We start from the raw sequence: 26,104 nt of genomic DNA, 5'->3' as shown, positions 1-26,104 counted from the left end.
CCTCCCACAACAACATGAGCACCTCCCCCTGGCCAACCCCCACAACAACATGAGCACCTCCCGCTGGCCTCCCCCCACAACAACATCAGCACCTCCCACTGGCCTCCCCCACAACAACATGAGCACCTTCCGCTGGCCCCCTCCCACAACAACATGAGCACCTTCCGCTGGCCCCCTCCCACAACAACATGAGCACCTTCCGCTGGCCCCCTCCCACAACAACATGAGCACCTTCCGCTGGCCCCCTCCCACAACAACATGAGCACCTTCCACTGGCCCCCTCCCACAACAACATGAGCACCTTCCACTGGCCCCCTCCCACAACAACATGAGCACCTTCCGCTGGCCCCCTCCCACAACAACATGAGCACCTTCCGCTGGCCCCCCCCACAACAACATCAGCACCTCCCACTGGCCTCCCCCACAACAACATGAGCACCTTCCGCTGGCCCCCTCCCACAACAACATGAGCACCTTCCGCTGGCCCCCTCCCACAACAACATGAGCACCTTCCGCTGGCCCCCTCCCACAACAACATGAGCACCTTCCGCTGGCCCCCTCCCACAACAACATGAGCACCTTCCACTGGCCCCCTCCCACAACAACATGAGCACCTTCCACTGGCCCCCTCCCACAACAACATGAGCACCTTCCGCTGGCCCCCTCCCACAACAACATGAGCACCTTCCGCTGGCCCCCCCCACAACAACATCAGCACCTCCCACTGGCCCTCCCCCACAACAACATGAGCACCTTCCGCTGGCCCCCTCCCACAACAACATGAGCACCTCCCCCTGGCCAACCCCCACGACAACATGAGCACCTTCCGCTGGCCCCCTCCCACAACAACATCAGCACCTCCCACTGGCCTCCCCCACAACAACATGAGCACCTCCCGCTGGCCCCCTCCCACAACAACATCAGCACCTCCCACTGGCCTCCCCCACAACAACATGAGCACCTCCCGCTGGCCCCCTCCCACAACAACATCAGCACCTCCCGCTGGCCTCCCCCACAACAACATGAGCACCTTCCGCTGGCCCCCTCCCACAACAACATGAGCACCTTCCGCTGGCCCCCTCCCACAACAACATCAGCACCTCCCACTGGCCTCCCCCACAACAACATGAGCACCTCCCACTGGCCTCCCCCACAACAACATCAGCACCTTCCGCTGGCCTCCCCCACAACAACATGAGCACCTTCCGCTGGCCCCCTCCCACAACAACATGAGCACCTCCCGCTGGCCCCCTCCCACAACAACATGAGCACCTCCCCCTGGCCCCCTCCCACAACAACATGAGCACCTCCCACTGGCCTCCCCCACAACAACATGAGCACCTCCCACTGGCCTCCCCCACAACAACATGAGCACCTTCCGCTGGCCCCCTCCCACAACAACATGAGCACCTCCCACTGGCCCCCCCCACAACAACATCAGCACCTCCCACTGGCCTCCCCCACAACAACATGAGCACCTTCCACTGGCCTCCCCCACAACAACATGAGCACCTTCCGCTGGCCCCCTCCCACAACAACATCAGCACCTTCCACTGGCCTCCCCCACAACAACATGATTACCTTCCGCTGGCCCCCTCCCACAACAACATCAGCACCTTCCACTGGCCCCCTCCCACAACAACATCAGCACCTCCCACTGGCCTCCCCCACAACAACATGAGCACCTTCCGCTGGCCCCCTCCCACAACAACATGAGCACCTCCCCCTGGCCCCCTCCCACAACAACATGAGCACCTCCCGCTGGCCCCCTCCCACAACAACATGAGCACCTTCCGCTGGCCCCCTCCCACAACAACATGAGCACCTTCCGCTGGCCCCCTCCCACAACAACATGAGCACCTTCCGCTGGCCCCCTCCCACAACAACATGAGCACCTTCCGCTGGCCCCCTCCCACAACAACATGAGCACCTCCCACTGGCCCCCTCCCACAACAACATGAGCACCTCCCGCTGGCCCCCTCCCACAACAACATGAGCACCTTCCGCTGGCCCCCTCCCACAACAACATCAGCACCTTCCACTGGCCCCCTCCCACAACAACATGAGCACCTCCCGCTGGCCCCCTCCCACAACAACATGAGCACCTTCCGCTGGCCCCCTCCCACAACAACATCAGCACCTCCCACTGGCCCCCTCCCACAACAACATGAGCACCTCCCACTGGCCTCCCCCACGACAACATGAGCACCTCCCACTGGCCTCCCCCACAACAACATGAGCACCTCCCACTGGCCTCCCCCACGACAACATGAGCACCTCCCACTGGCCTCCCCCACAACAACATGAGCACCTTCCGCTGGCCCCCTCCCACAACAACATGAGCACCTCCCACTGGCCTCCCCCACAACAACATGAGCACCTTCCGCTGGCCCCCTCCCACAACAACATGAGCACCTCCCACTGGCCTCCCCCACAACAACATGAGCACCTTCCGCTGGCCCCCTCCCACAACAACATGAGCACCTTCCGCTGGCCCCCTCCCACAACAACATGAGCACCTTCCGCTGGCCCCCTCCCACAACAACAATATTTGGCTTATTTGGCAAACAGGAAAACACATAATATTCCTGTTTACACAACACTGTTTCTGCATGTGTGCTGTTGGGGAGACCACTTGTCTCACCTTGCTGGCTTTCAGGTCAACATGTCTAGCAATGTACAAATCCTTGTATGAACAGCAGACATGGGCAATGACCTCCAATATATTTGACTCATGTAGAATACAAAATGGGTCACGGTTTGAAGGGTACCAGAGTACCTGATTATATTTTGTTGGTAGAACTTGCAACCTCGCTTTAACGGTAAAGGTGAGAACGTCCTCACCAATGGGAGCATTCTGGTACATGGAATGGGAGACATCAGTACAGTCCAGAGCAGTGAGTTTCCCCTGCAGCCTCAAGCCAGTCCAGTGTTACAGTAGCTGTATCTCTCTAATACCAAGGAGTGTTGTCCTGGATGTAAGATGAGGTGTTCCATAATGCCTCCACAACCACACTGCGATCTGCCACAACTGCATCAGAGAAAAGTCACTGGCTCAGTTTGCATATCAGTCCGTGTCCACCTGAGCTCCAGTCCTGTTGCACAGGTCATTGAGGTCCAGCCAGTCTGACTGGACTCCAATTTTCCATTGGCCTTCTTCTTGAAGTCCAGGAAGTTGTTCTGGCCAGTGGAACTTTCCTTCCCTTGTAGTTCCAGAAGGAGGGAGGCTCTGGTTAGTTCCCTAACTGTCACATCATCACTGTTGAGCATGTCCTGTAGCAGGTTACATCTACTTAATATTCGGGACACCTAAACACGCATCTCTTTGACTCAGGAAGAACAACATCCTGTGTGGTGTGAGTGCTTTAAGGATAGCCACTTTTTCACCACTAAAATGGACTTTTGTTAAAACTTTCTGTGGGATATTCATGTTTGCAAGAAGATGAGGAATCTTTTCTAAGGCCACCTCTCTCACAGCTTCTAGCTTCATTATGACATGCAGAGGGGAAATGTTAATCATATCAAGCATTGTTGAATACTCACAGAGAACCTAATTAACTTGGCCCCCCCACACTCGCCAGCAACATTAAACGTAAACTCAGCAAAAAAAGAAATGTCCCTTTTTTCAGGACCCGGTCTTTCAAAGATAATTCGTACAAATCCAAATGACTTCACAGATCTTCATTGTTAAGGATTTAAACACTGTTTCCCATGCTTGTTTAATGACCCATGAACAATTAATGAACATGCACCTGTGGAAAGTTCGTTGAAACACTAACAGCTTACAGACGGTAATTAAGGTCACAGTTATGAAAACTTAGGACACTAAAGAGGCCTTTCTACTGACTCTAAAAACACCAAAAGAAAGATGCCCAGGATCCCTACTCATCTGCGTGAACGTGCCTTTGGCATGCTGCAAGGAGGCATGAGGACTGAAGATGTGGCCAGGGCAATAAATTGCAATGTTCGTACTGTGAGACACTCAAGGCAGTGGCACAGGGAGACAGGACGGACAGCTGATCGTCCTGGCAGTGGCAGACCACATGTAACAATACCTGCACAGGATCGGTACATCCGAATATCACACCTGCGGGACAGGTACAGGAAGGCAACGCCCTGTTAAGAACTCTTTTTATTTATTTAAATATATTTTTTTAATATATTGACTTTCAAGTTACACCAGGAATGCACAATCCCTTCATCAGTGCTCAGACTGTCCGTAATAAGCTGAGAGAGGCTTTACTGAAGGCTTGTAGGCCTGTTGTAAGGCAGGTCCTCACCAGACATCACCGCCAACAACGTCGCCTATGGGCACAAACCCACCATCGCTGGACCAGACAGGACTGGCAAAAAGTGCTCTTCCTTGACGAGTCACAGTTTTGTCTCACCATGGGTGATGGTCGGATTCGCATTTATTGTTGAAGGAATGAGCGTTACACCGAGGCCTGTACTCTAGAGCGGGATCGATTTGGAGGTGGAGGGTTCTTCATGGTCTGGGGCGGTGTGTCACAGCATCATCGGACTGAGCTTGTTGTCATTGCAGGCAATCTCAACGCTGTGCTTTACAGGGAAGACATCCTCCTCCCTCATGTGGTACCTTTCCTGCAGGCTCATCCTGACTTGACCCTCCAGCATGACAATGCCACCAGCCATACCGCTCGTTCTGTGCGTGATTTCCTGCAAGACAGGAATGTCAGTGTTCTGCCATGGCCAGTGAAGAGCCCGGATCTCAATACTATTGAGCACGTCTGGGACGTGCCTTGTTGGAAGAGTGGGGTGGGGTAGCATCTCGCAGCTGAACTGGCAAATCCGGTGCAGTCCATGAGGAGGAGATGCAGCTGGTGGCCACACCAGATACTGACTGCTACTTTTGATTTTGTGGAACTTGTTCAGTTTATGTCTCAGTTGATGAATCGTGTTATGTTCATACAAATATTTACACACGTTAAGTTTGCTGAAAATTAAACGTAGTTGACAGTGAGAGGACTTTTTTTTTGTTGCTGAGTTTATGTCCCGAGATAACTATATGTTTCGTGATGAGATCTCAGATTGGTTTGTTCATTAGTGTAACTGCTGGGGGTTTATTCATTTTAGATTTGTACCTGCGTTTACCTCCACTGTGTCTTTCATAGAACACTGCACTTTAGTGTCTCGTAGATGACACCATCTGTAACAATTGGCTTTTTTTTTGTTTTGTTAGGGAAGACAAAACATGATCTACCTCTTCAAGGGTGAAATGTAATGTGTCTGGGAAATAGTCTGGTTGTACCGTGTTAATAATTTTACACTAAGGGGCTGTGGTCAGCGGTACACTATCAGGCGGGGACATTTGTCATGTACCTTAGCATCATTACTAGTACTGGGCGAGGGACTGGGATAGGCACTATTGTTCATCACTTTATATTCATATTCTTTATATTCATCATCACTTTCTACCTGTATACCTTTCTATGTCCTCTTTCGCGTTGAGTGATGGCTGAATGGTCCCACTGCCGCCGAGTGATGGCTGAATGGTCCCACTGTCACCTAGTGATGGCTGAATGGTCCCACTGCCGCCGAGTGATGGCCGAATGGTCCCACTGTCACCGAGTGATGGCCGAATGGTCCCACTGTCACCGAGTGATGGCTGAATGGTCCCACTGTCACCGAGTGATGGCTGAATGGTCCCACTGTCACCGAGTGATGGCTGAATGGTCCCACTGTCACCGAGTGATGGCTGAATGGTCCCACTGTCACAGAGTGATGGCTGAATGGTCCCACTGTCACCGAGTGATGGCTGAATGGTCCCACTGTCACAGAGTGATGGCTGAATGGTCCCAATGTCACAGAGTGATGGCTGAATGGTCCCACTGTCACAGAGTGATGGCTGAATGGTCCCACTGTCACAGAGTGATGACTGAATGGTCCCACTGTCATCGAGTGATGGCTGAATGGTCCCACTGTCACCGAGTGATGGCTGAATGGTCCCACTGTCACTGAGTGATGGCTGAATGGTCCCACTGTCACCGAGTGATGGCTGAATGGTCCCACTGTCACAGAGTGATGGCTGAATGGTCCCACTGTCACCGAGTGATGGCTGAATGGTCCCACTGTCACAGAGTGATGGCTGAATGGTCCCAATGTCACAGAGTGATGGCTGAATGGTCCCACTGTCACAGAGTGATGGCTGAATGGTCCCACTGTCACAGAGTGATGACTGAATGGTCCCACTGTCATCGAGTGATGGCTGAATGGTCCCACTGTCACCGAGTGATGGCTGAACGGTATTTTACTAGATCACGAAGTGGAACACTATTACCGCTATTTATGGTACACACACACACACACACACACAAACAGAGACACTAAAATGTCGAAGTAAAAATCTGTGCTTGCTAAAATGTTTGATCAAAGCCAGACCATTGCTCTCATTTGTCTATACACACACATACACACTCCGCTGCCACTTCTCACTGCCCGTGTGTTTAGTGTTTAGGCCTAAGCAGCTCTAACAGTGTTTTAACACAGTTAGATTTATGGGGGTATATTTTTTTGCGGTACTAATAAGGAAATAGCCTTTAGATTCTCCGTCAACTTAATTGGTTGCCTACTCAGTGGACTGATTACAGTGGTCTGTCACCACTAACTCCCTGTGCGTGTGTGTGTGTGTGTGTGTATGTTTTGACCAATTTATTTATTTATTTTATTTTACCTTTATTTAACCAGGTAGGCAAGTTGAGAACAAGTTCTCATTTACAATTGCAACCTGGCCAAGATAAAGCAAAGCAGTTCGACAGATAAAACGACACAGAGTTACACATGGAGTAAAAACAAACATACAGTCAATAATGCAGTATAAACAAGTCTATATACAATGTGAGCAAATGAGGTGAGAAGGGAGGTAAAGGCAAAAAAAGGCCATGATGGCAAAGTAAATACAATATAGCAAGTAAAATACTGGAATGGTAGTTTTGCAATGGAAGAATGTGCAAAGTAAAAATAAAAAATAATGGGGTGCAAAGGAGCAAAATAAATTAATTAATTAAAATGAAATACAGTTGGGAAAGAGGTAGTTGTTTGGGCTAAATTATAGGTGGGCTATGTACAGGTGCAGTAATCTGTGAGCTGCTCTGACAGTTGGTGCTTAAAGCTAGTGAGGGAGATAAGTGTTTCCAGTTTCAGAGATTTTTGTAGTTCGTTCCAGTCATTGGCAGCAGAGAACTGGAAGGAGAGGCGGCCAAAGAAAGAATTGGTTTTGGGGGTGACTAGAGAGATATACCTGCTGGAGCGTGTGCTACAGGTGGGAGATGCTATGGTGACCAGCGAGCTGAGATAAGGGGGGACTTTACCTAGCAGGGTCTTGTAGATGACATGGAGCCAGTGGGTTTGGCGACGAGTATGAAGCGAGGGCCAGCCAACGAGAGCGTACAGGTCGCAATGGTGGGTAGTATATGGGGCTTTGGTGATAAAACGGATTGCACTGTGATAGACTGCATCCAATTTGTTGAGTAGGGTATTGGAGGCTATTTTGTAAATGACATCGCCAAAGTCGAGGATTGGTAGGATGGTCAGTTTTACAAGGGTATGTTTGGCAGCATGAGTGAAGGATGCTTTGTTGCGAAATAGGAAGCCAATTCTAGATTTAACTTTGGATTGGAGATGTTTGATATGGGTCTGGAAGGAGAGTTTACAGTCTAACCAGACACCTAAGTATTTGTAGTTGTCCACGTATTCTAAGTCAGAGCCGTCCAGAGTAGTGATGTTGGACAGGCGGGTAGGTGCAGGTAGCGATCGGTTGAAGAGCATGCATTTAGTTTTACTTGTATTTAAGAGCAATTGGAGGCCACGGAAGGAGAGTTGTATGGCATTGAAGCTTGCCTGGAGGGTTGTTAACACAGTGTCCAAAGAAGGGCCGGAAGTATACAGAATGGTGTCGTCTGCGTAGAGGTGGATCAGGGACTCCCCAGCAGCAAGAGCGACCTCATTGATGTATACAGAGAAGAGAGTCGGTCCAAGAATTGAACCCTGTGGCACCCCCATAGAGACTGCCAGAGGTCCGGACAGCAGACCCTCCGATTTGACACACTGAACTCTATCAGAGAAGTAGTTGGTGAACCAGGCGAGGCAATCATTTGAGAAACCAAGGCTGTCGAGTCTGCCGATGAGGATATGGTGATTGACAGAGTCGAAAGCCTTGGCCAGATCAATGAATACGGCTGCACAGTAATGTTTCTTATCGATGGCGGTTAAGATATCGTTTAGGACCTTGAGCGTGGCTGAGGTGCACCCATGACCAGCTCTGAAACCGGATTGCATAGCAGAGAAGGTATGGTGAGATTCGAAATGGTCGGTAATCTGTTTGTTGACTTGGCTTTCGAAGACCTTAGAAAGGCACGGTAGGATAGATATAGGTCTGTAGCAGTTTGGGTCAAGAGTGTCCCCCCCTTTGAAGAGGGGGATGACCGCAGCTGCTTTCCAATCTTTGGGAATCTCAGACGACACGAAAGAGAGGTTGAACAGGCTAGTAATAGGGGTGGCAACAATTTCGGCAGATAATTTTAGAAAGAAAGGGTCCAGATTGTCTAGCCCGGCTGATTTGTAGGGGTCCAGATTTTGCAGCTCTTTCAGAACATCAGCTGAATGGATTTGGGAGAAGGAGAAATGGGGAAGGCTTGGGCGAGTTGCTGTTGGGGGTGCAGTGCTGTTGTCCGGGATAGGAGTAGCCAGGTGGAAAGCATGGCCAGCCGTAGAAAAATGCTTATTGAAATTCTCAATTATGGTGGATTTATCAGTGGTGACAGTGTTTCCTATCTTCAGTGCAGTGGGCAGCTGGGAGGAGGTGTTCTTATTCTCCATGGACTTTACAGTGTCCCAGAACTTTTTTGAGTTAGTGTTGCAGGAAGCAAATTTCTGCTTGAAAAAGCTAGCCTTGGCTTTTCTAACTGCCTGTGTATAATGATTTCTAGCTTCCCTGAACAGCTGCATATCACGGGGGCTGTTCGATGCTAATGCAGAACGCCATAGGATGTTTTTGTGTTGGTTAAGGGCAGTCAGGTCTGGGGAGAACCAAGGGCTATATCTGTTCCTGGTTCTAAATTTCTTAAATGGGGCATGTTTATTTAAGATGGTTAGGAAGGCATTTAAAAAAAATATCCAGGCATCCTCTACTGACGGGATGAGATCAATATCCTTCCAGGATACCCCGGCCAGGTCGATTAGAAAGGCCTGCTCGCAGAAGTTTTTCAGGGAGCGTTTTACAGTGATGAGTGGAGGTCGTTTGACCGCTGACCCATTACGGATGCAGGCAATGAGGCAGTGATCGCTGAGATCTTGGTTGAAGACAGCAGAGGTGTATTTAGAGGGGAAGTTGGTTAGGATGATATCTATGAGGGTGCCCGTGTTTAAGGTTTTGGGGAGGTACCTGGTAGGTTCATTGATTATTTGTGTGAGATTGAGGGCATCAAGTTTAGATTGTAGGATGGCTGGGGTGTTAAGCATGTTCCAGTTTAGGTCGCCTAGCAGCACGAACTCTGAAGATAGATGGGGGGCAATCAGTTCACATATGGTGTCCAGAGCACAGCTGGGGGCAGAGGGTGGTCTATAGCAGGCGGCAACGGTGAGAGACTTGTTTTTAGAGAGGTGGATTTTTAAAAGTAGAAGTTCAAATTGTTTGGGTACAGACCTGGATAGTAGGACAGAACTCTGCAGGCTATCTTTGCAGTAGATTGCAACACCGCCCCCTTTGGCAGTTCTATCTTGTCTGAAAATGTTGTAGTTTGGAATTAAAATGTCTGAGTTTTTGGTGGTCTTCCTAAGCCAGGATTCAGACACAGCTAGAACATCCGGGTTGGCAGAGTGTGCTAAAGCAGTGAATAGAACAAACTTAGGGAGGAGGCTTCTAATGTTAACATGCATGAAACCAAGGCTATTACGGTTACAGAAGTCGTCAAAAGAGAGCGCCTGGGGAATAGGAGTGGAGCTAGGCACTGCAGGGCCTGGATTCACCTCTACATCGCCAGAGGAACATAGGAGGAGTAGAATAAGGGTACGGCTAAAAGCTATGAGAATTGGTCGTCTAGAACGTCTGGAACATAGAGTAAAAGGAGGTTTCTGGGGGCGATAAAATAGCATCAAGGTATAATGTACAGACAAATGTATGGTAGGATGTGAATACAGTGGAGGTAAACCTAGGTATTGAGTGATGAAGAGAGAGATATTGTCTCTAGAAACATCGTTGAAACCAGGAGATGTCATTGCATGTGTGGGTGGTGGAACTAATAGGTTGGATAAGGTATAGTGAGCAGGACTAGAGGCTCTACAGTGAAATAAGCCAATAAACACTAACCAGAACAGAAATGGACAAGACATATTGACATTGAGGAGAGGCATGCTTAGTCGAGTGATCAAAAGGGTCCGGTGAGTGGAGATGTTGGTTGGTGATTTAGACAGCTAGCCAGGGCATCGGTAGCAAGCTAGCATAGGATGGAGGTCTGTTGTTAGCCACCTCCTGCGCTCCGTCAGTAGATTAGTGGGGTTCCGTGTGGTAGAGGGGATCAATCCAAATCACACAACAACAACAAAAATAAAAACAATAGATATAGTTATAGAGGCCCAAGAAGAAAACATAATAATAATAATAAAAATAATTTAAATAAAAAAATAAAAAAAACAATGCCATATACAGAAGCTGGAAAGTAGTTGTCTTGTGGAGCTTTGATCAAACAGTTTAAAACATGCACAAACATTTTCACATTTGAGTAATTTAGTAGACGCTGTTATCCAGAGGTCTGGTGTTAGCTAGTTACTGGCTAGCTATGTCTTCATCTGTGTCTGGTGTTAGCTAGTTCCTGGCTAGCTAGGTCTTCATCTGTGTTAGCTAGTTACTGGCTAGCTATGTCTTCATCTGTGTCTGGTGTTAGCTAGTTACTGGCTAGCTAGGTTTTCATCTGTGTCTGGTGTTAGCTAGTTACTAGCTAGCTAGGTCTTCATCTGTGTCTGGTGTTAGCTAGTTACTGGCTAGCTAGGTTTTCATCTGTGTCTGGTGTTAGCTAGTTACTAGCTAGCTAGGTCTTCATCTGTGTCTGGTGTTAGCTAGTTACTAGCTAGCTAGGTCTTCATCTGTGTCTGGTGTTAGCTAGTTACTAGCTAGCTAGGTCTTCATCTGTGTCTGGTGTTAGCTAGTTACTAGCTAGCTATGTCTTCATCTGTGTCTGGTGTTAGCTAGTTACTAGCTAGCTAGCTAGGTCTTCATCTGTGTCTGGTGTCAGCTAGTTACTAGCTAGCTAGGTCTTCATCTGTGTCTGGTGTTAGCTAGTTACTGGCTAGCTAGGTTTTCATCTGTGTCTGGTGTTAGCTAGTTACTAGCTAGCTAGGTCTTCATCTGTGTCTGGTGTTAGCTAGTTACTAGCTAGCTAGGTTTTCATCTGTGTCTGGTGTTAGCTAGTTACTGGCTAGCTAGGTCTTCATCTGTGTCTGGTGTTAGCTAGTTACTGGCTAGCTAGGTCTTCATCTGTGTCTGGTGTTAGCTAGTTACTGGCTAGCTAGGTCTTCAGCCAGCATTGAACAAAGGAACGTGTTGTTCAAAACTCTCTGAAGAGAAGTAGGAGTGAGGAAGGCACTAGGCAAAGAGGAAATAAATCAGGGCCTTTACCACATTCTATGACCTTAATAGCCATCCTCAGAGCTTCTTATTACCTTTGTAACCACATACGAAGGTCATCATCTTCATCGTCCTAGCTGTGAGATTATGCACGAGGACCATCCTCATCGAGATTATATACTGGGGTCATCATTCTCATTGAGATTATGTACTGGTGTCATCATCCTCATTGAGGTTAAATACTGGGGTCATCATCCTCATTGAGATTATATACTGGGGCCTTCATCCTCATTGAGATTATGTACTGGGGTCATCATCCTCATTGAGATTATGTACTGGGGTCATCATCCTCATTGAGATTATATACTGGGGTCATCATCCTCATTGAGATTATATACTGGGGTCATCATTCTCATTGAGATTATATACTGGGGTCATCATCCTCATCCTACATAGGAAGGTTGTCTGTCTCACAGTGAGGTTTGGAAACAGTATTAACCTACTACTCTGAAAACAACAGTCACATTATGTCTGTCTGTATTGTGTTATTCTGTCTGTCTGTCTGTCTGTCTGTCTGTCTGTCTGTCTGTCTGTCTGTCTGTCTGTCTGTCTGTGTAGTAGTGTGTTATTCTGTCTGTTTTGTGTACTATTGTGTTATTCTCTCTGTCTGTATTGTGTTATTCTGTCTGTCTGTAGTGTGTTATTCTGTCTGTCTGTAGTGTGTTATTCTGTCTGTCTGTAGTGTGTTATTCTGTCTGTCTGTATTGTGTTATTCTGTCTGTCTGTAATGTGTTATTCTGTCTGTAATGTGTTATTCTGTCTGTCTGTGTACTATTGTGTTATTCTGTCTGTCTGTGTACTATTGTGTTATTCTGTCTGTATGTGTACTATTGTGTTATTCTGTCTGTATGTGTATTAGTGTGTTTTTCTGTCTGTCTATATTGTGTAGTATTGTGTTATCCTGTCTGTCTGTGTTGTGTACTATTGTGTTATTCTGTCTGTCTGTCTGTCTGTCTGTCTGTGTAGTAGTGTGTTATTCTGTCTGTTTTGTGTACTATTGTGTTATTCTGTCTGTCTGCAGTGTGTTATTCTGTCTGTCTGCAGTGTGTTATTCTGTCTGTCTGTAGTGTGTTATTCTGTCTGTCTGTATTGTGTTATTCTGTCTGTCTGTATTGTGTTATTCTGTCTGTCTGTATTGTGTTATTCTGTCTGTAATGTGTTATTCTGTCTGTAATGTGTTATTCTGTCTGTCTGTAGTGTGTTATTCTGTCTGTCTGTAGTGTGTTATTCTGTCTGTCTGTGTACTATTGTGTTATTCTGTCTGTCTGTGTACTATTGTGTTATTCTGTCTGTCTGTGTACTATTGTGTTATTCTGTCTGTATGTGTACTATTGTGTTATTCTGTCTGTATGTGTATTAGTGTGTTTTTCTGTCTGTCTATATTGTGTAGTATTGTGTTATCCTGTCTGTCTGTCTGTGTTGTGTAGCATTGTGTTATTTTAATCTATCTGCAGACTAGAGGTCGACGATTCATCGGAATGGCTGATTAATTTGGGCTGATTTCAATTTTTCTTAACAATCGGAAATCGGTATTTTTGGGGCGGCGATTTGCCAATTTTTTTAATATATTTTTTTATACCTTTATTTAACTAGGCAAGTTAGTTAAAAACACATTTTTATTTACAATGACGGCCTAGGAACGGTGGGTTAACTGCCTCGTTCAGGGGCAGAATGACAGATTTTCACCTTGTCAGCTCGGGGATCCAAACTTGCAACATTACAGTTAACTAGTCCAACGCAATAACGACCTGCCTCTCTCTCGTTGCACTCCACAAGGAGGCTGCCTGTTACGCAAATACAGTAAACAAGGTAAGTTGCTAGCTAGCATTAAACTTATCTTATAAAAAACAATCAATCATAGTCACTAGTTAACTACACATGGATGATGATATTACTAGATATTATCTAGCGTGTCCTGCGTTGCATTTAATCTGACTGACCATACAAGCATACAAATATCTGAATGAGCGGTGGTAGGCAGAAGCAGGCGCGTAAACATTCATTCAAACAGCACTTTTGTGCGTTTTGCCAGCAGCTCTTCGTTGTGCGTCAAGCATTGCGCTGTTTATGACTTCAAGCCTATCAACTCCTGAGATGAGGCTGGTATAACCGAAGTGAAATGGCTAGCTAGTTAGCGCGCTAATATCGTTTCAAACGTCACTCGCTCTGAGCCTTGGGGTGGTTGTTCCCCTTGCTCTTCATGGGTAACGCTGCTTCGATGGTGGCTGTTGTCGTTGTGTTGCTGGTTCGAGCCCAGGGAGGAGCGAGCAGAGGGACGGAAGCTATACTGTTAAACTGGCAATACTAAAGTGCCTATAAGTACATCCAATAGTCAAAGGTTAATGAAATACAAATGGTATAGAGGGAAATAGTCCTATAATGACTACAACCTTAAACGTCTTACCTGGGAATATTACCTGAGAATATTGAAGACTCATGGAAGGAACCACCAGCTTTCATATGTTCTCATGTTCTGAGCAAGGAACTGAAACGTTAGCTTTCTTACATGGCACATATTGCACTTTTACTTTCTTCTCCAACACTTTGTTTTTGCATTATTTAGACCAAATTGAACATGTTTCATTATTTATTTGAGGCTAAATTGATTTTATTGATGTATTATATCAAGTTAAAATAAGTGTTCATTCAGTATTGTTGTAATTGTCATTATTACAAATAAATAAATAAAAATCGTCCGATTAATCGGTACCAGCTTTTTTGGTCCTCCAATAAACGGTATCGACATTGAAAAATCATAATCGGTCGACCTCTACTGCAGACAGTCATGTTAGATCACAGGCACAGTTAGCTCCTCTTCTCCACCCCAATACTAACACTAATGTAACTCCATCCAAAAGGAAGATGTTCTCTCCTCTCTCTGCCATCTAAAGTGTTTTACATTAAAGATTCATGAAAGACTACAGTAAATAAAAGCTTCTTCTTCTTACGCAACTAGAACAGATAGATCAAAGTCAAAGACACAGCACACTACGCCAGCCTGCCTGGGACATAAACACTAAACCAATATCAAAGACACAGCACACTACGTCAGCCTGCCTGGAACATAAACACTAAACCAATGTCAAAGACACAGCACACTACGCCAGCCTGCCTGGGACATAAACACTAAACCAATGTCAAAGACACAGCACACTACCCCAGCCTGCCTGGGACATAAACACTAAACCAATGTCAAAGACACAGCACACTACCCCAGCCTGCCTGGGACATAAACACTAAACCAATTCCAGGTACCCAGTTAGTCAGTCAGTCAGTGAAATAGGCTAAACATGAAACAAAGGACAGCCAGTCAGTTAGTCAACCGGTCACTCAGCAAGTCATTCAGTCAGGTACCCAGAGTGTCAGCCAGGAATTAAGTAACTCAGTCTGCAAGCCAGCCAGCCAGACAGTTAGTCATTCAGCAAGCTAGTCAGTCATTCAGCAAGCCAGCCAGTCAGGCATTCAGTCAGACAGTCATTTTGTCAGGTACCCAGAGATTCAGCCAGGCAGTCAGACAGACATTCAGTCAGCCAGGCAGCCAGCCAGTCAGTCATTCCATCAGTCAGTCAGCCAGTCAACCAGCCAGCCAGTAAGCCTGTGAGGGGGAACCGGCTGATAGCGGCAGGACATAGATCCAGCCAGCCAGTAAGCCTGTGAGGGGGAACCAGCTGATAGTGGTTGGACATAGAGCCAGCCAGCCAGTAAGCCTGTGAGGGGGAACCGGCTGATAGTGGCTGGACATAGATCCAGCCAGCCAGTAAGCCTGTGAGGGAGAACCGGCTGATAGTGGCAGGACGTAGAGCCAGCCAGCCAGTAAGCCTGTGAGGGGGAACCGGCTGATTGTGGCTGGACATAGAAGTAGAATGACTAGAACGGACGTTCTTACTCAAGTCAAAGTTACCGACTGCTGTATTGAGTGTAACCATGGATACAAGCAGGAAATAAAAGCAAAAAAGGTTTGGCAATAAATGTGTGCTTTTTGTCACTATTTCTATGTGGCTGGCACGTTGCTGGGTAGCTAGACGGGGTGTGTCTAAGAGTCAGAAGGTCTTGATTTCCATGTAGCAGGCCGCTGAGGAAGCACACACACCAACATCCAATCTGTTACAGAGTTAGAGAACACAAAGAGGACCCATGACACCTGTGCCTGTTGACTTAATAATGACGTCCCTGTAGCTGTCCTGGGCTATAATTACACTTTGTGTGTTCTCTCCCCACGGGAATCCCAAACAAGACACACTGCCTGGCACCTCTTACATGGCACCTAGCACCTCTTACCTGACACCTGAAACCTGGCATCTGGGGGGCTAGAAACATGATGTTCAGATCATACAAACAGCATGTACTCTACCTTCATACATCCATGATCCAACAGACTGATTATCACTTTCTTCATTCTGACCGTTATCAAAACAAGACACATCTGTCGGTCTGCGATAGATTGTCCTCTAAATCCTATAAACAAGATACATCGTGTACACCTAGAGAATGCTAACCATTCAAACTCATACGTCCAACAAACTGATGACTTCCTTTTGCCATCATTGGGTACACACGGGGTCTGTTAGCAGAACGTCCAGAGCAACAAGTAACATTTAAAGACGGATTTGTTCAATTCACCCATCGTGACGCCAACAGTAACACGACTCACCTGTCAATTCACCTAGAAACCGCTAACAGGTTTCTGGGACTAGTATGTACCAGCATACGTGTGCCACTGCGCAATAGACCCATACTTTTGAGTGGATTATGATTCAGGTCTACAATACTCATCCTGATGCAAATTAGAATATATTTTACATTCAATTTAGCAGTTAGACGCTCATCACGAAGAGATGCTTTCAGAATGAAGAAAAAAGAATCCTCTCTTTTTCTCTGTCACGTCATTGATATTTGTACTGCAATTGTTGAGAGCATTTCACTGTTCCATTTTTACAGATCCTGTATCCTGTGATAAAGACATTTCGATTTAAAAAAAAATAAAATGTCAAAACAGTGTCAAAACCATAGCCATCAAGAATTACCAGTAGGAGGGGTGGTTTGTGTTGGTCTAATGGACAGTCTGCCTGCACTGTGCTCTTCTCTTGTAACCCGACTCCCACATCCTCCTACACAAATCATCAATCACGTCATTGGTTTTTGAAAGTCTGATTGGTTAGAGTCGATCCAAGAGTTTCTTAGAAAGACGCCCCTCATTTTGACATCAGCACAAACGACATGTAGGATAATCAGTTTGAAGCCGAATTAAAACGGCTTCAAACTAATTCGTAGTGAGTCGTCAGGCAACTCCACTAATTAAATATCCAGGCAAAGGCCTATCACAATGTGAGCAGAAGAGAAACATTTATCCACATTTACAGTTGCTTGCGAAAGTATTCACCCCCTTTGGCATTTCTCAGATTTTGCAGCTCCTTCAGGGTTATCTTTGGTCTCTTTGTTGCCTCTCTGATTAATGCCCTCCTTGCCTGGTCTGTGACTTTTGGTGGGCGACCCTCTCTTGGCAGGTTTGTTGTGATGCCATATTCTTTCCATTTTATATAATTGATTAAATGGTGCTCCGGGAGATGTTCAAATTTTCGGATATTTTTTTTGTAAGCCAACACTGATCTGTTCTTCTCCACAACTTCTCCCTGACCTGTTTGGGGAGCTCCTTGGTCTTCATAGTACTGCTTGCCTGGTGGTGCCCTTTGCTTAGTGGTGTTACAGACGCTGGGGCCTTTCAGGACAGGTGTATATATGCACTTAGATCATGTGACAGATCATGTGACACTTAGATTGCACACAAGTGGACTTCATTGAACTAATTGTGTGACTTCTGAAGGTAATTGGTTGCACCAGATCTTAGTTAGGGGCTTCACAGCAGAGGGGTTGATACATATGCACTCACCACTTTTCTGGTTTTTGTTGTTGTTGTTTTTTACATAAATTTTTTTCATTTCACTTCACCAATTTGGACTATTTTGTGTATATCCATTACATGAAATCCAAATAAAAATAAATGTATATTACAAGTTGTTATGTAACAAAATAGGAAAAACGCCAAGGGGCTGAATAATTGGTGAATAAGGGGGGGTTAGGCCTTCATTGTAAATAAGAATTTGTTCTTAACTGACTTGCCTAGTAATATAAAGGTTCTAGAATGAGTGTTCTAGGATGAATGCCTAGTTAAATAAAGGTTCTAGAATGAGTGTTCTAGGATGAATGCCTAGTAAAATAAAGGTTCTAGAATGAGTGTTCTAGGATGAATGCCTAGTAAAATAAACGTTAAACAGCAAATGCTTTCCAAACACCCTCTGCATCCCAAATGGCACCCTATTCCCTATATAGTTCACTACTTTAGACCAGAGCCCTATCCCCTATATAGTGCACTACTTTAGACCAGAGCCCTGTTCCCTATAGTACACTACTTTAGACCAGAGCCCTATCCCCTATATAGTTCACTACTTTAGACCAGAGCCCAATAGGACCCTATCCCCTATATAGTTCACTACTTTAGACCAGAGCCCTATCCCCTATATAGTGCACTACTTTAGACCAGAGCCCTATCCCCTATATAGTGCACTACTTTAGACCAGAGCCCTATTCCCTATATAGTGCACTACTTTAGACCAGAGCCCTGTTCCCTATATAGTTCACTACTTTAGACCAGAGCCCTATAGAACCCTATCCCCTATATAGTTCACTACTTTAGACCAGAGCCCTATAGAACCCTATCCCCTATATAGTTCACTACTTTAGACCAGAGCCCTATCCCCTATATAGTGCACTACTTTAGACCAGAGCCCTGTTCCCTATAGTACACTACTTTAGACCAGAGCCCTGTTCTCTATAGTACACTACTTTAGACCAGAGCCCTATCCCCTATATAGTGCACTACTTTAGACCAGAGCCCTGTTCCCTATAGTACACTACTTTAGACCAGAGCCCTGTTCTCTATAGTACACTACTTTAGACCAGAGCCCTATTCCCTATATAGTGCACTACTTTAGACCAGAGCCCTATAGAACCCAAACCCCTATATAGTGCACTACTTTAGACCAGAGCCCTATCCCCTATATAGTTCACTACTTTAGACCAGAGCCCTATCCCCTATATAGTTCACTACTTTAGACCAGAGCCCTATAGAACCCTATCCCCTATATAGTGCACTACTTTAGACCAGAGCCCTATCCCCTATATAGTTCACTACTTTAGACCAGAGCCCTATCCCCTATATAGTTCACTACTTTAGACCAGAGCCCTATCCCCTATATAGTTCACTACTTTAGACCAGAGCCCTATAGAACCCTATCCCCTATATAGTTCACTACTTTAGACCAGAGCCCTATCCCCTATATAGTTCACTACTTTAGACCAGAGCCCTATCCCCTATATAGTGCACTACTTTAGACCAGAGCCCTATTCCCTATATAGTGCACTACTTTAGACCAGAGCCCTATTCCCTATATAGTGCACTACTTTAGACCAGAGCCCTATCCCCTATATAGTTCACTACTTTAGACCAGAGCCCTGTCCCCTATATAGTGCACTACTTTAGACCAGAGCCCTGTTCCCTATAGTACACTACTTTAGACCAGAGCTCTATCCCCTATATAGTTCACTACTTTAGACCAGAACCCTATCCCCTATATAGTGCACTACTGTAGACCAGAGCCCTATAGAACCCTATCCCCTATATAGTACACTACTTTAGACCAGAGCCCTATCCCCTATATAGTTCACTACTTTAGACCAGAGCCCTATCCCCTATATAGTGCACTACTTTAGACCAGAGCCCTATAGAACCCTATCCCCTATATAGTTCACTACTTTAGACCAGAGCCCTATCCCCTATATAGTTCACTACTTTAGACCAGAGCCCTGTTCCCTATAGTACACTACTTTAGACCAGAGCCCTATCCCCTATATAGTTCACTACTTTAGACCAGAGCCCTATAGAATCCTATCCCCTATATAGTGCACTACTTTAGACCAGAGCCCTATCCCCTACATAGTGCACTACTTTAGACCAGGGCTAATAGGGAATAGGGAGCCATGTGGAACACAACCCTTTACTGACAAGTGTCTGCTAAGCCAAAAATATAATATCTTTGCAAAACTGTCTGCTGATATAGTTCAAATGTACCAAAGAGTCTCAGTCATTTCTCACCCAAGTATGACATCTCTCCCCTCTCTGTCTCTGTTTCACACTGTCTCTTCTCTGCACCATCCCCCTCTCTCTCTCTCTTCTCTGCACCCCCATCTCTCTCTCTCTCTCTCTCTCTCTCTCTCTCTCTCTCTCCCTCTCCCTCTCCCTCTCCCTCTCTCTCTCTCTCTCTCTCCCTCTCCCTCTCCCTCTCCCTCCCTTTCTACAGATGTGTGAATCTACCTTTACTATCACCGATCAAACTCCTCGTCTGGGAGCATGGAACAATCTTCCATCAGCACGGTAACATCAGACGGCAGGGCAACCGACAGAGGCAGACTCCGGATGATGTCACAAAAACCACAACAACAACAACCAATTTCCTGAAAAAAAGAGAGAAGACTAAAGTCTTTAGTCTAAAGTAGGACTGAATAGTCTTCTATAACCAGCTTCAACAAAGACCACTGTCTCCTGTATAGGCACAGAGCGGTTTCTCCGTACACCACAAATAAGAGCCAACTAACTACCTATGCACATCTCACTCAATCACTGTGAATTGTAATGCTTTTAACGGAGCCACGAGGCCAAATATATCAGTATTGTTAGGCTATAGCACGGTGATGAAGAGGACAATATTAGCAATCATTTGAAACATTATTATGTAGATAGTGAAAGTAGTCTAGAGTAACACAATATAGAATGACTGACCTATAGTAGTGCAGAATTAATTGTAGATTATTTACTGAAAATTATTTGCAGATAATTTAGTGTAGATTATTTGCAGATAATTTAGTGCAGATAATTTAGTGTAGATTATTTGCAGATAATTTAGTGCAGATAATTTAGTGTAGATTATTTGCAGATAATTTAGTGCAGATTATTTGCAGATAATTTAGTGCAGATAATTTAGTGTAGATTATTTGCAGATAATTTAGTGCAGATTATTTAGTGTAGATTATTTGCAGATAATTTAGTGCAGATAATTTAGTGTAGATTATTTGCAGATAATTTAGTGCAGATAATTTAGTGTAGATTATTTGCAGATTTTTTAGTGTAGAATCTTTGTAGATTCTGTAGATAATTGGGACAAGATGGGGTTGGGTGAGCAGGGGATGGGCAATAAATAAATGGGATGAAATGGAGAAATTGCTTGAATATATATCAGATAAATAAAATATATTCAACATCTACATATTCCTTTTTTTCTGACTATGAATGATGATCATGTGCTCTTTGCCTTAAGTGGTAGAAAACATACGATTTACTATCACAACTGGGGCTGTGGCGGTCATGAAAGTTTGTCAGATGGTGACTTCAAAAGCAAATAACTCTGTAATTGACCCTTAATTAACATAAACACATTTAGCATCTCCTGCCTTCCACACAGCCTACAAGCCACTGATGCAGACCTTTGGAACGTCTACATAAATACATGTAATATACACCATTACAATAAATCCATTGTTTATTTTAGACGGGTCTATTTCAGAAGAACAGAAGAGCATACTCTGAGTTGTCCTTATGTTAGGCCCTGTTCTGGCTATACCATGTGGCTGTGGGCTAGTTCATTTAGCAGACAAGAATAGTTTAGAATTCCATGGCATTATTGTATATTATTTTATAGTATGAAGAATACAATTGAACACAGCTGAATAAAATAGAAAGGACATTTGTGCACGTGCCTATTCTGTGTTGAGCAGTTAACAAAGCTTCATTTAGATTTATTTATTTAATATTTATGCAGATTTATGCAGATTATCAGATGTGATACAAACATTGGGCTGTATGTTTTGATTTTTAATACATTGTAAGGCTGCATGATGAGACTAATGATGATTTGAAAAAAGTTGTATGTATAAAGGCATGAGCTCTGCTGTGTTTCTTTGCGCAGACTGTACACACTTCATCAGTCTCTCATTCACAATTTGACAAGCACTTCATAATGCCTCGAATTTCCGAAGGGCTAGGTCCAGATTTGAATTTGAGGGATCAAAACACAACACATTGCAGGTATTTCTAGCCCCAATAAAAATGTATCAAAAAAGTAGAGGACAGAGTTCTTCTTTTCAGTAGGAAAAACCTGTCCACTGAGAAGAATGACTGACTGACTATACTCTCACTATCATGTCCTTGTGTCTACCTGCTGAAGCTGTCAACTCATCATATTCTTCTCAGACAACTGAGCAAAAGACGATTTATAGATAGGCACATGGAGAAAAAGAACAATATAAACTACGGTGAGTGTTTTGTGTGTGTGTGTTTTGTGTGTGTGTGTGTATACTGAGATCATGTGACACTTAGGTTGTACACAGGTGGACTTTACTTAACTAATTATGTGACTTCTGAAGGTCATTGGTTGCACCAGTTCTTATTTAGGGGCTTCAGAGCAAAGGGGGGTGAAAACATATGCACACACCACTTTTCTGTTTTCACATTTTATTAATTTTTTAAAACAAGGGCTCTGGTCTAAAGTAGTGCACTCCCATAGGGCTCTGGTCTAAAGTTGTGCACTACCCATAGGGCTCTGGTCTAAAGTAGTGCACTACTCATAGGGCTCTGGTCTAAAGTAGTGCACTACTCATAGGGCTCTGGTCTAAAGTAGTGCACTACCCATAGGGCTCTGGTCTAAAGTTGTGCACTACCCATAGGGCTCTGGTCTAAAGTAGTGCACTACTCATAGGGCTCTGGTCTAAAGTAGTGCACTACCCATAGGGCTCTGGTCTAAAGTAGTGCACTACTCATAGGGCTCTGGTCTAAAGTAGTGCACTACCCATAGGGCTCTGGTCTAAAGTTGTGCACTACCCAAAGGGCTCTGGTCTAAAGTAGTGCACTACCCATAGGGCTCTGGTCGAAAGTAGTGCACTACCCATAGGGCTCTGGTCTAAAGTAGTGCACTACCCATAAGGTTCTGGTCTAAAGTAGTGCACAATTTAGAGAATTGGGTGCCATTTGTGACGCAGACTTGTGCTAGCAGTTACCTTACACTTCCAGTCATTGTGCTAACGCTAGTTGCTAACACTAATTAACATTAGTTAGCAACTTCCTTAAAATTAAACGCAGAAACATAAGATCATCTTTCTCTGGGCAAGTAGAAGTAGTATAAGGACTCCATTGCCAAAAAAACCTGAAGTGTCCCTTTGACAGAGTGTAATTTCCTAGGTTTGTATGTGCTGCGTATCCTGACTGCCGATCTCAGGAGTCAGTGTCCATCTAACTTACCGAAGCCAATAACAAATGAAAAATGTATCACCCAGCATGTTCTATTACTGAGAAGATTGTAATTCAATCATTCGCGACAACACAGGTGCCGCTGTAAGTAAGTCGAGTCAAGGATGACGTTGGTGTTAGAATGCGTTCCTTCACGTTCTCTCTCAGTGGTGTTGTTGATTAGTACAGGCCTGATCCTCTCCACTGGGAGTCTCCACTTAGCCTCCACTGGGAGTCTGGGCTGCATCATGTTAACTCTCCACTGGGAGTCTGGGCTGCATCATGTTACTGTAACTCAGCCATAGTCTGTTGTATATAAAATTCCATTCTTAGACATTCAGACATTTGGGTGGAGTGTTCCTTTAAGAAAACTTCTGTGTTATGTAACCATGCCGAACGTAGAAAAGGATACGCCCCTTTTTTCAATTTGCACTTAAAATGACATACTCAAATCTAACTGCCTGTAGCTCAGGACCTAAAATGACATACTCAAATCTAACTGCCTGTAGCTCAGGACCTAAAATGACATACTCAAATCTAACTGCCTGTAGCTCAGGACCTAAAATGACATACTCAAATCTAACTGCCTGTAGCTCAGGACCTAAAATGACATACTCAAATCTAACTGCCTGTAGCTCAGGACCTAAAATGACATACTCAAATCTAACTGCCTGTAGCTTAGGACCTGAAGCAAGGATATGCATAGTCTTGGTACCATTTGAAAGGAAACACTTTGAAGTTTGTGGAAATGTGAAATTAATGTAGGAGAATATAACACATTAGATCTGGTAGAAGATAACACAAAGAAAAAACATGTGTTTTTTTGTATTTTCTTTGTACCATCATCTTTGAAATGCAAGAGAAAGGCCCTAATGTATTATTTCAGCTCAAGCGCAATTTAGATTTTACCCACTAAATGGCAGCAGTGTATGTGCAAAGTTTTAGACTTTTCCAATGAACCATTGCATTCCTGTTCAAAATTTTGTATCAAGACTGCCCAAATGGGCCTTGTTGGTTTATTAATACATTTTCAAGTTTATAACTGTGCACTCTCCTCAAACAATAGCATGGTATCCTTTCACTCTAATAGCTACTGTACATTGGACAGTGCAGTTAGATTAACAAGAATTTAAGAATTCTGCCCATATCAGATATGTCCATGTCCTGGGAAATGTTCTTGTTACTTACAACCTCATGCTAATCGCATTAGCCTACATTAGCTCAACCTCATGCTAATCTCATTAGCCTACATTAGCTCAACCTCATGCTAATCTCATTAGCCTACATTAGCTCAACCTCATGCTAATCTCATTAGCCTACATTAGCTCAACCTCATGCTAATCTCATTAGCCTACATTAGCTCAACCTCATGCTAATCTCATTAGCCTACATTAGCTCAACCTCATGCTAATCTCATTAGCCTACGTTAGCTCAACCGTCCCACAGGAGACCCACCGATATTGTAGAAGTAGAGTATCATACTAATTTGAGTGTTCCAGATGTTACGTATGAGACCAAGATGGTTGCACAGGGAGAAGTTCAGACCCAGGGTGCTGAGCTTAGTGAAAAGCTGGAAGTGCACTATGGTGTTGAAGGCTAAGCTTTAGTCCATGAAGGGCAGTGTGCAGTGAAATGGTGATTGCCTCAACTGTGGACATGTTGGGGCGGTTTGCGAATCGTAGTGGGTCTAGGTTGCTGGGTGGAGGTGATATGGTCCTTAAAGCCTCTCAAAGCACTTCATGATGACAGAAGTGAGTGCTATGGGCCGATAGTCATTTAGTTCAGTTACCTTTACTTTCTTGGTTACACGAAGAATGGTGGACATCTTGTAGGATGTGGGGACAGCATACTTGGATATTGAGAGATTTAATATGTCCATAAATACTCCAGCCAGCTGGTCTGGACATGCTCTGAGGACGCATTTTAGGATGCCATCTGGACCGGCAGCCTTGCAAGGGTTAACACGCTTAAATGACTTAATCACATTGGTCACGGAGAACGAGAGCACACAGTTCTCATGAGTGGAGGGGGCCCGTGTCGGTGACTCAATGTTGTTTTCCTCGAAGAGGGCAAAGAAGGTTTTTAGTTTATCTATGAGCAAGGAGTCTGCGGCATGGCTGGTTTTGGCTTTATTGTCCGTGATTGTCTGGAGTCCCTGCCACATACAGTTGAAGTCAGAAGTTTACATACACCTTAGCCAAATACATTTAAACTCAGTTTTTCACAATTCCTGACATTTAATCCTAGTAAAAATTCCCTGTCTTAGGTCAGTTAGGATCACCACTTTTTTTAAGAATGTGAAATGTCAGAATAATAGTAGAGAAAATTATTTATTTCAGCTTTTATTTTTTACATCACATTCCAGTGGGTCAGAAGTTTACATACACTCAATTAGTGTTTAGTAGAGTTGCCTTTAAATTGTTTAACTTGGGTCAAACGTTTCAGATAGCCTTCCACAAGCTTCCCACAATAAATTGGGTGAGTTCTGTCCCATTCCTCCTTACAGAGCTGGTGTAACTGAGTCAGGTTTACAGGCCTCCTTGCCTACACACGCTTTTTCAGGTTTTCAGTTCTGACCACAACTTTTCTATAGTGTTGAGGTCAGGGCTTTGTGATGGCCACTCCAATAACTTGACTTTGTTGTCCTTAAGCCATTTTGCCTCAACTGTGGAAGTATGCTTGGGGTCATTGTCCATTTGGAAGACCCATTCGTGACCAAGCTTTAACTTCCTGACTTATGTCTTGAGATTTTGCTTCAATATATTCACATAATTTTCCCTCCTCATGAAGCCATCTATTTTGTGAAGTGCACCAGTCCCTCCTGCAGCAAAGCACCCCCACAACATGATGATGCCACCCCTGCGCTTTACGGTTGGGATGGTGTTCTTCAGCTTGCAAGCCTCACCCTTTTTCCTCTAAACATAATGACGGTCATTATGGCCAAACAGTTCTATTTTTGTTTCATCAGACCAGAGGACATTTCTCCAAAAAGTACGATCTTTGTCCCCATGTGCAGTTGCAAACCGTAGTCTGGCTTTTTTATGGCAGTTTTGGAGCAGTGGCTTCTTCCTTGCTGAGCAGCCTTTCAGGTTATGTCAAAATAGGAATCGTTTTACTGTGGATAAGATACTTTT

General features: G+C 44.7%; 1 protein-coding gene across 1 annotated transcript in view; it reads left to right on the top strand.

Annotated features, from left to right (window-relative positions):
- Positions 1–20,953, top strand: part of LOC109878462 (amphoterin-induced protein 3) — a 51,462-nt gene extending 30,509 nt beyond the window's left edge. The window contains exon 2 of the mRNA XM_020470685.2: positions 19,993–20,953. Coding sequence (XP_020326274.2) covers positions 19,993–20,070 — 78 coding nt within the window. The 3' untranslated portion in view covers positions 20,071–20,953. The remainder of the gene's footprint in view (positions 1–19,992) is intronic.
- The last annotated feature ends 5,151 nt before the right edge of the window (positions 20,954–26,104 follow it).

Source organism: Oncorhynchus kisutch, linkage group LG1 (genome assembly GCF_002021735.2).
Source record: "Oncorhynchus kisutch isolate 150728-3 linkage group LG1, Okis_V2, whole genome shotgun sequence".
NCBI classification, from domain to species: domain Eukaryota; kingdom Metazoa; phylum Chordata; class Actinopteri; order Salmoniformes; family Salmonidae; genus Oncorhynchus; species Oncorhynchus kisutch.
Note: the sequence above shows the minus strand (reverse complement) of the source record. Positions and strands in the feature narration are given on the sequence as shown.